The sequence below is a fragment of the Thermobia domestica genome, chromosome 8, assembly GCF_964235325.1.
Source record: "Thermobia domestica chromosome 8, izTheDome1.hap1.1, whole genome shotgun sequence".
Lineage (NCBI taxonomy): Eukaryota > Metazoa > Arthropoda > Insecta > Zygentoma > Lepismatidae > Thermobia > Thermobia domestica.
In genome coordinates, this window is record NC_137461.1 from 253,840,332 (window position 1) to 253,853,949 (window position 13,618).

At 36.8% G+C, this 13,618-nt stretch overlaps 1 protein-coding gene across 5 annotated transcripts in view; it reads right to left on the bottom strand.

Moving 5' to 3' along the window:
• Positions 1-12,650, bottom strand: part of LOC145693551 (EF-hand domain-containing family member C2-like) — a 99,576-nt gene extending 86,926 nt beyond the window's left edge. The window contains exon 1 of one of the 5 annotated variants that reach the window (XM_081769638.1): positions 12,547-12,650. Coding sequence is in view for 1 of the 5 variants with exons in the window: in XM_081769637.1 (XP_081625763.1) it covers positions 7,501-7,554 (54 nt within the window). In the remaining 4 variants the exon portion in view is untranslated. Of the gene's footprint in view, positions 1-1,104; positions 1,128-5,446; positions 5,693-7,500; positions 7,828-12,546 lie in introns of those variants that run through there. The other 4 variants (XM_081769637.1, XM_081769641.1, XM_081769640.1 and 1 more) reach the window with 4 other exon arrangements.
• Between the last annotated feature and the right edge of the window lie 968 nt (positions 12,651-13,618).

Consider the following 13,618-nt stretch of genomic DNA (forward strand, 5'->3'; position numbering starts at 1 on the left):
AGGTAGGCCTAGTGGAGGTGCATTCAGTATAAGTGACAGTAATACGAACGAAATGTCCAAGGTCCAAGGGACATTTGGTATTGTGACAATGGTGCTTCACAACGCATGATTGCTACTAAGCAATATTTCGAGAACTACACAGTTTTCGACTTCAGTATAAGTGAATGTTGCTAATAGATCACTTATGTTAGCATATGAAAAAGGTACAGTTAAAGTACAAGTGTATTACAATAAACAGTGGCATGACGACATCATGAATGATGTGTGGTACATTCCTGATGTAGACAAACATTTGTTTTCGATCAGGAAAACTACTCAGAATAATCTACTGGTATCTGTCGCTTTTAACAAATCTGGTACAATTTTCGAGAGAAACGATGTTATGTGTGTCATTGCAAAACTTCAAGGTGAAATGTATGTAATAAATAAATATGCGTGCTATAAAACCTGAAACTCCAAGAGAAGTGTATGTAGCAACAACCGGTAACCCCTCACAAGTGTACCACGAAAGGTTAGGTCACCAAAATAAGCGTCACTTGAAGGATGTTTTACGGCAAGTGGGCATCAATACTGTGAAGGAAGAAGATGAAGTATTTTGTGATAGGTGTGCAATTGGAAAAGCTCATCGTCTCCCGTTCAAATCGCGTACGGTAAGAAGCCTCACGGTCGGTGAACAAACAAATGTTGATGTGACTGGACCCATGTCAGTAAAATCAATCGGTGAAGCTAAGTACTGTGTGTGCTTTAAAGATTACAGCAAATTTCGGAGAATGTTCTTTTATAAAACAAAAGAACGAAGTAGCAGATTGTCTAAACCAGTTCTTAAATGAAGCTGAAGCAGCAGGACACAAAGTTGAGTTTCTCATGACTAGAAGTCTGCGCGGATACAAAATATCGCATCCGCCGATAATGAGGTAGCATAGTCATGATTTCGAAAATAGTTTCAAACACATTTTAAATAGCTATCTCTTGTAGTTTTCTCAATCAAACGAAACAATATATTATATCAGTTTCCTCGTGATCAAATGCCAACTACGCTAAATAAAATGCAATACAAACCGTGCAAATACAAATTAAAAATTAATGAACGATCTATGTACTTACCCAAGGTCTTCAAATGCAGATATCGGACCGAAACAATGCCACGTAGGTGATGTTCCCTGTATCAAGTAATTTTAGAGCACGTCACTAAGTTTTTAAACTTCATCATTACTCATAAAAAAGGAGAATTTGTTCAAAACACAAAGACGAAATAGAAATAATCGTTATAAAGAAATAAAAGTTAATCATAGCCCCGCAAACACATTCACATATCCACAACTGACACTAGCACCAGCAATTGCACTAAATTAAAAAAAAAAAAAAAAAAATACGAAACTAACAACGCAATACAATCTGCATGCTTCACGACCCCGCTTTTACTGAAACTAGAAGTAAAAATATCTTCGAATAGAAATAGGAGGCCTATGCCTTTAATTTCGGGAAGAGGCAATAGAGGAAGTTTAGAATTCACTGCTTTCCTTTGCAGCCTGTACTCATTGTTGGACACACTAGTGTTGGAGAAACAACGCATTGGTTGTTCTTTCTTTCTTTACCAAAGGCGCAGAACATGCACACATACACACACACACGAAAAAAAATAGAGAAAGAGAGAGAAACAATTGCTGTTATAAAATTCCAATCCGTCGGGATGCTCATTGAGGTCCGTGGCACCTCTCCGAAGAGAGAAATCTGTGGAGTCGCAAATGTTCATTCAGTGTCTGCTGTACTTCAAAGGAAACAGTAAAGATGATTTTTTTTTTAAGAGAGAAAGAGAGAGAGAGAGAGAGAGATGAGCGTACTTTTCTAGATTTTAGTTGCTGAAGAATAATGTGATTTGTTTACTATTTCTGTGACCTACGCGCTTCTCCAGTTTGTCCCAAAAGGCAAAGATAATTCTGCTGACCAGTTTTCAGTTTATGGAAGGGGATGTGCTGTGTTAAATTAGGATGTTGGTTCCTGACCTCTCAGACTAGAAAACTTTATTTGAAGACATTTCTTCATCTTCAAAGCCAATGATCTGAAAATTTTCAGCTTTATCAGAGGGGCTTTGGCGGCTATTTTTATTATTATTATTATTTACAGTAAATAGCGGTACTTGAGGAGTAGCAAAGAGGTCTGTCGTTTCGTTCTGTTTAGGTCAGATATGTCATTCACCTACAAAATGGCGCTAAAAGTACTGAAAACAGCAATAAAAGAACAATACTCTCGTGTCATTTCTTGTCCTTGTGCTGTCACGGAGTCACAAGTTTCAAAAACACTTATATTTTGATTCTACTTATTTTTCAACCGGTTTTAAAACTTTTAATTCAAAACAAACGTTTCTTAGTGCTCTTTCCATCATCATCGGAAATTCCATAGCGTTTTTTGGGGTAGGAAAAAGATGTAGGAAATTATATCCGCAACTTTATCCGCTATCCACACAGAAAAGAAATATATATCCGTAAATACCCATTTTGATGCGGATGTCCGCGGATATCCGCATCCGCGCAGACTTCTACTCCTAATTCACGTGTGCAAAAGTGAACAACATTCTAGCCAACCGAGGAATCATAGCACGGGTAACTGCCCCGTATATCCCGGAACAGAAAGGCAGCACTGAACGTGAAAACCGTACTATCGTCGAAGCAACTCGCTCGATGTTAAATTCCAGTGGTTTGTCACAAGGACTGTAGGCAGAAGCTTGCAATACTGCCGTGTATATACTAAACCGAACCGGAAGAACTTCTTAAAATGGCAAAACACCGTTTAAACGTTGGTACTGTCCTGAGTTCAAAAATATGGAATACTTGCGAATTTTTGGAACAGAAAGTTATGTACACGTAACCAAACAAGTATGAAAGAAGTTCAACAATAAAAGTACACCAGGGTATTTAGTCGGTTACGTAAAACGACAAAGACGGTTACGGGGTGTGGATACCTTCGAAAGGAACAATTGAATGTAGTCATGATGTGTTATTCAAACCAGAACGAACGTGTAATGTTTCGCAAGAAGTGGCAAAAGTTGAACAATGTAATGCCGAGATCGAACCGTGCAGCATCAAATTAGAATTTCCAGTGCCTCAACGCTAGGTTGAAGAACAGGAAACATATCCTACTGACGAAGAAGCTGAAAGAAGAGATGAAACCGAAACTCTGCCTCGTCGAAGTGAACGTAATAAAAAACATCCAGTGTGGCTAAGTAGCGGAGAATATGTGTATACAGCAAATACAGAAGGCTCGTTTCAAATATCCACAACTTACGCTGAAGCAATGAAATCTGAACAAAGTGGAAAGTGGTTAGCCGCAATGAACGAAAAACTCGAGTCACAAAGGGAAAACAAAACATTCGAACTTGTAAAGCGACCTGTAAATGCAAAAGTAATTCAAAATCGTTGGGTATTCCGTATTAAAACTGCAAGTGATGGAAATGAACATTATAAAGCCCGTCTAGTTGCAAAAGGATGCGAACAAAAGGCCGGTATTGACTATAAGGAAACTTTTACTCCGGTAGCATAGTACGAAAAAATGTGAGTCTTGCTTGCTGTGGCAGCTCATAAACAGCTTAAGATGCAACAGTTTGATGTCAAAACTGAATTTTTGTACGGTGAACTTTCGGAGGAAGTGTATATGAAACAACCCGAAGGCTTCGAAAAAAGAAGTAATAGTGTGTCGCTTCAAGCGTAGCTTATATGGATTGAAGCAGGCCCCTCGTGTTGGAACAAAAGACTTGTAACCTTGGTAAAGAAGTCCGGATTCAAGAACAGCCAAACCGATCCGTGTTTGTCTTTTAGAAAAAAGAACTTAACTTCGCTTTCAATTTCTTCACATGTTTCCACTACCAAATGTCTTCAAGCCTGAGCAACATTATTGATATTTAACGCTTTCTTGGCGTTTGCAAGTAGCTCATATTCTCATATACACACTCCAAATGATGATTGTACAGTACCATGCACTTTATTAAAAAAAATAATTTCCTTCCCATTTGAAAACGGCCTAGCCGCAGAAGGTAAGACTTCTCTATGGCCAGTGGTATTTTAGTGTTTTGAGAGTGCTTAATATAAATCACAAAATAAACAAACAAATAAAAGCCAAAGGTAAAAATATAGATAGAAATAGAGTTTATCAATCATGACATTCAATAAAAAAAGTTTCTAACGTCCATACCCCACTGGAGTATCTCAGACCCAAGTAACTTACATTACAAAAAGTCACAGTACCTCTTTTTCATAGTTCATATCAAACTATGAGGATATAATAAGAACTAGCTCATCTATGAGGCACATTTAAAGACAGAGGTCTGTAAGAGCCCACTAGAGTAGTTCAAGATTAACTTCTCTTTAAGCACCAAATCTACACGAGGCATATACTCACACTTTAAGGATGATTTAAAGGGACAAGTTTTGGCGATAGATGTCACTACAGTCTTCGTATCTCTCTAATGTATTTTTTACCTTTCCGAAAATTTTCAATTTCTCTTACAAATTTCAACCTAGAAATTTCAAATTTTTAGAGAAGAAACTTCACAACCTACCAAAGGCAATAAATAATCCGTGCCGATTTTTTTTATTTAGAATTTTCTTCATTGTTCAAACAGTTCCATTGTTAAAGGTTTGGATATTCATTCCAACAATCAAGGCATTTCAACAATGAAGAAAATTCTAAATAAAAAATCGGCACGGATTGTCGCCTTCGATAGGCTATGTAGTTCCTTCTCTAAAAATCTGAAGTCTGTAGGTTGAAATTTGTAAGAAAAATCATGAATTTTCGCGAAAGATAAAAAATACACTAAAGAGATACGAAGACTGTAGTGAAATCTATCGGCAAAACTTGTTCCTTTAAACTAACCCTTAACACGTGATCCGAACCACGTAAACCCTATTAGAAATCGCTTTCCAGACCTCCCTTAGAATCAGTAGCGTAGCAAATATTTTTGTTTGGGGAGGGAGCTTAGATATAGATATACATATATAAATGTGTTTGTATGTGTTTATCAAGGGAGACATTTACGTTAAACTAGTAATCTCTCTTTTTTTATTGCATTCCTCAAATTTGGCCTTGTACTTAAGGTGTTTTTCTAGGAATATCTGTTTTTATATCGTATGGGAATAATGTGCCCTTGTACTTAGTGTATGACTGTTGGAGGGGGGGATTTGAGTAAACATATCGCATGTCCCGTGCACGTGGATACTTCTTACTGTTACACTACCTACAAAAATGATTCTATTTGATGTACAAGTGGTAATAGAACACATAACAAACACAGATCACGCTGTATTCACACTCCATTTTGGAGTGTGAGCACAACATAATCTGGGTTTGTTGTGTGTTCTATTACTACTTGTAGATAATATAGAATCATTGTGATATGCTGTTTCCATTTTATTGACCTAAAATAATAATTCCCAACATGTGAAGAATGATGTACTTTGTCCTGTATAAAAATATAAGTAACCAACCAATTTCAGAATCCCATCTTAAAACTGTCTGCAGTGACGGCCATGGGCACATCGTCACCAATATCCAATGTGTGCAGACCCAATACAAGTTCCATTCAGCCACACTATTGGCCCCAATTGCAAGACGTCATCGGACCCGCACGGAAATAAGCCTATATTACTACTTGTTTGCGCCCTACTAAACTGCAAACTCTGCTTTCTGTCCACAATAACCGCTACGGAATGAGGCTCAAACTTTCCTTTCCGTCCATAAAAACCGCTAAGCAATGACGCTTGACCTGATACTACTCCATTCACATCAAACATTTGAAAAGCGCTACTCGTCAAAACAAACAAACGGACGTAAACAACCAAGAGAGCTGAATACAGGCACGTTTTGTTTTCTTCTTCAATAGCTCATTAACTAAATCAAAGTCGCTCTGTTACCTACTTTTTAACATCCTAGATAGTCAATGAATAATTCCCAAAAGTATGGCGTTTCTTCTCCTTTCCTAAACGGGAAGTTCGGCTCGTTGCATATTGCCGAATTTTACAACCTCGTAACGCTAAGCACTTGCATGCTCCTGAGTAGGTCATTCTAGGCATTAACTTTTACGAAATACAATATAATAAATTTAGGGTTAAGTTGGTCGTCCGTTTTTAGCAAAATTTGGAAAATTTGCCGGGAAGAAATGGATAATTTGCTAGTTTGTGTGCTTGCTAATACATAAGGAGAGCAGAAGTTGTTTATTTTTCTTTATAAACAGTTAAAAACATGAAACCATTTGGCAAACGGAGGGAACTATTACGCGCAAGGTTACCGCACGGTTGATTATACGGGAAAGTAACGAGCATTTGTATTCTGAACATGGCTGCAGGTGTAACGAGACGATCCAGCTCGTATCATTACGCAGAGACGAGAAATTACACTCTATTAATTTTAACAAAATAAGTCCAAACTTCACTTACCCTAAGCTAGCCTCATTCTATCCTACCCTATTTATCCAACCTTACTGTATTCTATTATACCCTGGGCCGCGATGGCTCAGTGATAGAGCGTTCACCTCTGGTGTTTGGGGTCCCTGGTTCGATCCCAGCTCGCACCATGTGAACTTTGTGGTGGACAAACACCGTGTGCGTGGGTTTCTTCAGTGTTCTCCCGTTTCCTCCCACTTTCTTCATTCAACCATTTCATTCATTTCTCATTATCACCGTCTCCTTTGGCCTAGCCGGTATAACTGTGGGACGTAAAACTCAAAAAGATCTCATTTCACTTCAAATATTTCATTTGTATTCTATTATACCCTTGAGCTCATTCGTGGCTAAGCGGTTAGCATACGCGCCTTTGGCGCGGGATACCCGGGTTCGATTCCCGGCGGGAGCTCATGTGATTCGGATTTCACGTTAATCAGTAGGTCCCGTCTCATATAGCCTCGCTGCTGAAAGGAACATTAAACTCAAAATTAACTCAACTCCATTATACTCTTTTTTAGCGGTCCTAAAATTAATGACTTTTAAAATTTTCTCAGCTGTTATTACGCTTTTTGTCGAAAACCAGGCGGATATGACCAACTTTGGAATAAATGCCTAAATTTATATGAAATGTTAGAACTGTATTTGACAGGTACAGAAATAGCCACAAAAGAAATTCAAAATTCTGCGTTTGATGAATGAATTAAATCAAAATAAACAATCAGCAACGATCCAGCCTAAGCATTCACTAGTAATAATTGGCCCAAAAGTTGACAAAAAAATTACAAACACGAAAGTACGTTGTCAGAACTCTTGGAGGGAAGGGGACGGCCGTCCCGGTCCCGCTTCCCTATGCCGCTGCTTAGAATAGACTATACCAGAGAACATTCCATTCAATTGGCTATACTATATTCTTACCAAATATGCTTACGCTATCTACAATTCGTAGAACAAGCTCAAACATTCAAGAGGGGTTACAGCATTTTCATGAAAACAATAATATCTAGTTTGAACAAACGCTACAACTGTTTTATCTTTTACATATAAAATAAAAGTGATTGAAAATAATTACCTTCTGGTCAAAATTGTAACCAGGTATCATAGGCAGTTTGAAACTTCGTAGCATGTTGATTGATTAAGTTGGCTCGAGATCCAAAATATTTTTTGTTATTGATATAAGAATTCACTTCTGATATTCCGAGGAAACAGACTCGTCAAGAAATTAGAAAATTCAAAGCTTGGCAATTTCTCCGAAATCTGTATGTAAACATACTGAATATATATGAAACACAATTTTCTAAATGTTATCCTGAAATCTTTTGTGCGTTATCCTATTTCCACAATGTTTATAACAACTAACATATAACACGTGCTTCGTTTAGCGGCACCGTTGCTATGGAAACGAGACCCCTCCTTTAGTAATATTGCCAACTACCCGATAATTACATTTCTACGGAGCACCATAGTGGAAATACACAACAAAGGGGACCAATTGGTACTTTACTTACCCGTTTGCATGAATAAAAGCAAAATGTTTTTCGCTAATTTCCGATAATAGTCATAGCAGCTATTATTGATATTTATGTTTTCCATCGCAATACGTTCCGCTTTTTTAGCGTAGGTTGATACGGGTAAGGGCATCAGATTACAATAATTAGCTACATATTCTTTGTTCTTGAATTTGTGTTGTACCTTGTGACTTGAGAAACATTTTCTAGAGTATCACATAAATTATTTTTCTTATTATGACATAGATAATTAGAAAAGAAAATAATCTTAAATAAATAACTGCATCTTTCGCTACCAACATTTTGATGGATTTAGGGCCTCATTCCACGGCGGGTTAGGTACAACTCATTTCGTTAAGAGTTTTCGCAATATTTTACGTACACCAACACTAGACACACACAAAAATGCAAAAACATTATAACTGCTACACTGATTGTCGCAAATTAAATCACAAATGATGGATTACGTTGACACAAATCGATCCTGAATCAGTTCATAACTTTACAAAATGACATTAATGTGCAAATTTTGAGTTTTGAGACCCTATTGTGTATTAATTGCATCGGGGCCTAGTAAATATTGACTTATGTGATCGCAACGCATCTCTTTGATATCAATTTACGACAAACAACGAGGCTGATTAAATATCGTTCTTTTGAACCTTTGCAATCACAGTATCTCCCAAGCATATTTTTTTTTCACGCTTGACACTAGCTATATGAAGTAAATACGGTACGTTTCTGATTGGTTGCATGGGGTCAAGGAGGAAAAAAACGAGCCCTGCGGGGCTTCCAACCCGTTCCTACTACCACTACTATTACTACTACTACAACCACAACAACTACAATTACAAATCACTTTTTGAGTATTATTTTCATCTTATTTTAATTAAAAAGTGTTGTGAAAATTAAAAAAAAAAACTTTCCTGGGGCTGGGTTGGAATTCACGCCATTAACGATTATGATTACTAGCCTGTTGCACTAGCACGCTCGACTACGAGAACCGGCAGCACCCAGCCTTTGATTTCTGCTATATGCATGCTACGTAAGAGAAACGGATAACTTTAACCAATCAGAACAGCGTATTGATTATTGGCCTTTCACATGGCGTTCAATTGGCATTGAGCGGTTTTGAAGTTCGCGGCAAGCAGTTCTGCACGCTGACTTCTCGCACTACTGCGAATCTTGACAATATCAGAGGCGCTACTTAGAAATATTGTATTAGCACATTAACTGCTCACTTTAGGAAGTAGAGAAAAGAATTATTAACACATACATGAAAACTACATCTTTCTATATCAACTGGTTGTCATGATACAGGCTTTGAAAGGTTTCCATATAAAACAATTAGTAAAACGAGCGTTGAGTCCCGTGTCTAATTTCCAGTGGATTTTGTTTCGATTTGCAAATAGAACTCACAACTTTTATTACAGGATAATCAGGGTTGTAGCCAGCAGGTTGTTCTAGGGGAACATTACTTTCAGGGGAAGGCAAGCTTTTCACATATTAAAAGCAGAACAAATTACCTCTTTCACAACATGAAAGCATTTTAACTCACCATATATATATACAATGCTACCTTATCAAAAGACAGATCTTGACAGTACTGAAGTTCAAAACCGGATTGTAAAAGACGAATCAATAAGCGATTCATAAGAAAACAAATGCTGCTTATGGCAATCTGTTTATCTGACTTTGTGTTTATGTGGGTTAAAATAGTAAAGGAAAAAACTTGAAAAAAAATATCTACTCAGATATTATTATGCAATAATATAGAGAGTTCACATGGTGTGCACTCAGAAAGGGAAATGAGAATGTAAAGCACATGATTAATTTTAGCTGTTTTAATTAGGTACAGAAACCGTATTGATGATGTTTTCTTTTTTAATTTTCATGTTTTATTATAAACGTCCCTCATTTACATTAACTATTAAATAAGTTTATTAAACATATACCAGACGAAACTCATTTCGGGGTTGGAAATAGTTTGGAAAGACAGGGCCCCCTTTTCCCCGTGGCTACACCCCTGAGAATAGTAAGCGAGCGAATTAAATAATAGCCTATCAAGCCACTTTTTTATATATCTATGAGAATCGAGAATCTCTCCATATCTGAATGCTAGGCATGCATATATATATATATATATATATATATATATATATATATATATATATATATATATATATATATATATATATATATATATATAGATAGATAGATAGATAGATAGATAGATAGATAGATAGATAGATAGATAGATAGATAGATAGATAGATAGATAGATCTGGCATCGTAAGAACAAAGTATGGGAAGTTCGTAGTATTGGTTTGAAGTTCACTTCCAGATAGATTCTTCCTTATTCAACAGAAGAAAAAGCAGTATGTTTTATTTATTTTTTTCCTTCACGTTTCACTACGTTACATATATGCGACCACTTATTCCCTCTTTTCCCCTCAAGCAGGGATTCAAAAGCACCTGGCGTCTGAATGGTGTCGTAAATTATCGTAACCCAAAACAAACTCGATCATATGGACTTGCTTAAAAATCAGACGGATTGTTTTCGTGAGACATAGACCAAGCCCAAGACTGTTAATTGTTATGAAAATTGATAAGAAACAAAGGGCTAGTTGTGTAGGAACGCAACTTCTCTTCTAACATAAACAGAATTCATCAGTATCTGGGTTGCTTTCTTTCGTGGTAGTTCGTTTGTTCTCCGAAAACTAGAATTGGCAATGTCTTTAAGCAAATCGAAAATGAAATCTTCAAGTTTAACGTCCAACGTTTATGCCGGTTAGGCTAAAGGAGACGGTAATAATGAGAAATGAGTGAAATGGTGGAATGAAGAAAGTGGGAGGGAACGGGAGAACCCCAAGAAAACCCACGAGTACGGTGTTTGTCCACCACAAAGTCCACACTGTGCGAGCTTGGATCTAAGCAGGGTTCCCAAGCACCGGAGGTGAACACTCTACCACTGAGCCACCGCGCCCCCTTTAAGCAAATCGAGTGCAAGTGCGGGTTTTCTAAAAAAAAAAAAAAAAAAAAAAAAAGTGCTTCGAAGTCAAGCTCGGAGAATTATTTTTTGTTTACGATTTGTTTAAGAAAAATTCATTACAGGAAGAACTTTTAGGTGGTACAGTCAAAATTCTAGATTTTGCTGGAATAATATTGTTACATTGTGAATAATGTTGCAAATTTATGTGTCATAATCTCAGCTAGAGGAAGAGCGAGAAGGGAAAGGGAAGTCCGCAATCCGGCAACACCGCGCGAAATATCGCGCTGCATTGGCTACTGCCCGTGATGCTTTACATTTGAAACACTTTTTTTCCAGCAACATTTAATAATTCGTCTTTATATTATAGGGCAGCGTTTCCCAACCGGTGTGCCGCGAATGGACCGCTGGTGTGCCGCGAGGAAATCGAAACAAAATTATTAATTCTATAGCAACCAAATTGCAAAACATAGGTAAAAATGTATATTTTTGTATTTCACATTACTGTGAATTTCTACAATGGAAAAAATTACTGTAATTGAAATATATTATTCTACATCTATTACTGTGTAGCAGACAGTATTTCGGCTCGTACACATTTCCACGGTTAGCTGCTATGTTACGCTTCAATTGAGAGTCATACTAACACCGAGAAATGGAAGCACTTGTACGGTACGCGTCAAGTAAACGTTCGCAGAACACTCATTCGCACGTGAATGACAGAACAACACTTTGTTCAACAGGTGTGTTTTGACTTCGACGCATCGCAAGCTGTGTGATTTCAATAATATGCACCGGTTTTGGTTAAAACAGCAAAGTTTAGAGTACAAGACATTTGTTTGTTCGTTCGTTATTTAGTGATCTTTATTCTTAGTGAAAGGTTGGATACAGTTTTCGAAAAAGAAAGCGTATTTTTAAAAATCTGAGTCCTATATTTCATTGCAATTGTTTTCTATTTTAAAATTAGAATAAATAATAAGCACAATGAATTAGCATAGGGGAAAGCCAGTGATCGAGCTTTCATCTCTGTGAGAAGATCAGTAATCACAGAAAAAATAATACCATGCTATTTTATATTTGCAAATAATAATAATAATAATAATAATAATAATAATAATAATAATAATAATAATAATAATAATAATAATAATAATAATAATATCTATGAGTGTGCCGCGAGAATTCAAATTACACCCGTAGTGTGCCGCAAGTTGAAAAAGGTTGGGAAACGCTGTTATAGTGTATAATAGAGGGCAGTTAATATTTATTTTAATTTAAACACGTGAAAAGAAAATACAATGAACTGAAAGAGTCGATTAGGGATATAAGCTTGTGAAAATAATCGTCTTTACGCTAACGCTCACCAATATTAAATATATAATAGGTGTAATGAAACTAATGAGAATGTGAAACAAGTAATCGTGGTAATAATGTAAAAAGATTCCTCTGCACCATCGCCAACTAGAGAACTATCAGTAATTAATTGGAGAATATTCAATGCAATTGACAACAAAATACATACAACCCCCTTCAACATACAACAAACAATAAAGATGGGCGAATTACAAAATTACAATTGATTCTCTAGATATTGATCGACTGTGGAAAATTGATTACTCACCTTGCGAATCACACACCGTCTCGTTTTAATATTATCTTATCAGCATACACTTTCAATCCGCCTCATGGCTCATGTTCCAAGATGGATACAATGAAGAACATAGCCAGTGTTGCCAACGAGTTGATACCAAAAGTCCCTAAATAGGAGATGTAATGACTCCAATTTTGGGTGAAAAGTCGCTAAAAAAATTCTCGTTAAGTTTTGCCTCTTTTATAATATATATATATATATATATATATATATATATATATATATATATATATATATATATATATATATATATATATATATATATATATATATATATATGTGTGTGTGTGTGTGCGTGTATAAAATACGTGATCAATTCAAGCCATAATACTATATACGCTAAAAGAACGTATATGAAAGACTCATATACAGGGCCGTGAGCTCCTCCGTGGCTAAGCGGTTAGCGTACGCGCCTTTGGCGTGGGAGGCCTGGGTTCGATTCCCGGCGGGAGCTCATGTGGTTCGGATTCCACGTTAATCAGTAGGTCCGAGCCTCGTGTAGCCTCGCCGCTGAACGGGACGTTAAAATCAACTCAACAATCATATACAGGGCCGGATTTAGGGGAGTGCAAAGGTGCAAATGATGCACCCCCTCTTCGTTGTAAATATATACTAACTAAAGTGAGAAGGTAGCAGAAGAAAATAGTAACACTTTCCAAAAAATTCTGCTGTTATGTTTCCGTTTGGGCTTAAAACAAAGGGAAGTTTTGCAAAATCGATAGTTTAAGTCAATTTTCTAAAAGTTGAAAGAAAAGGATTTACCGAGAACAGACATTTATTCCATGGCTAATCATAAGCGTTCGCCACGCGTTTTCATTACTCATGCGTACGCATGGAATACGCTGACCATGTATTTAAATGTGGGTGATTAATCACAAACGCGAAAGCAATAAAAACGCGGAGAAAACGTCAGCTCGAGCGTATTTGGTGCGTTTCGGAACAATAAACCGCCTGCTGTTTAAAAGATGTCTAGAGGAAAGAAAAAAGGAAAGACGTGTTGCTAGGCAAGGGGATTTTAGCAAGAAACAGCTGCTTGGAAGAT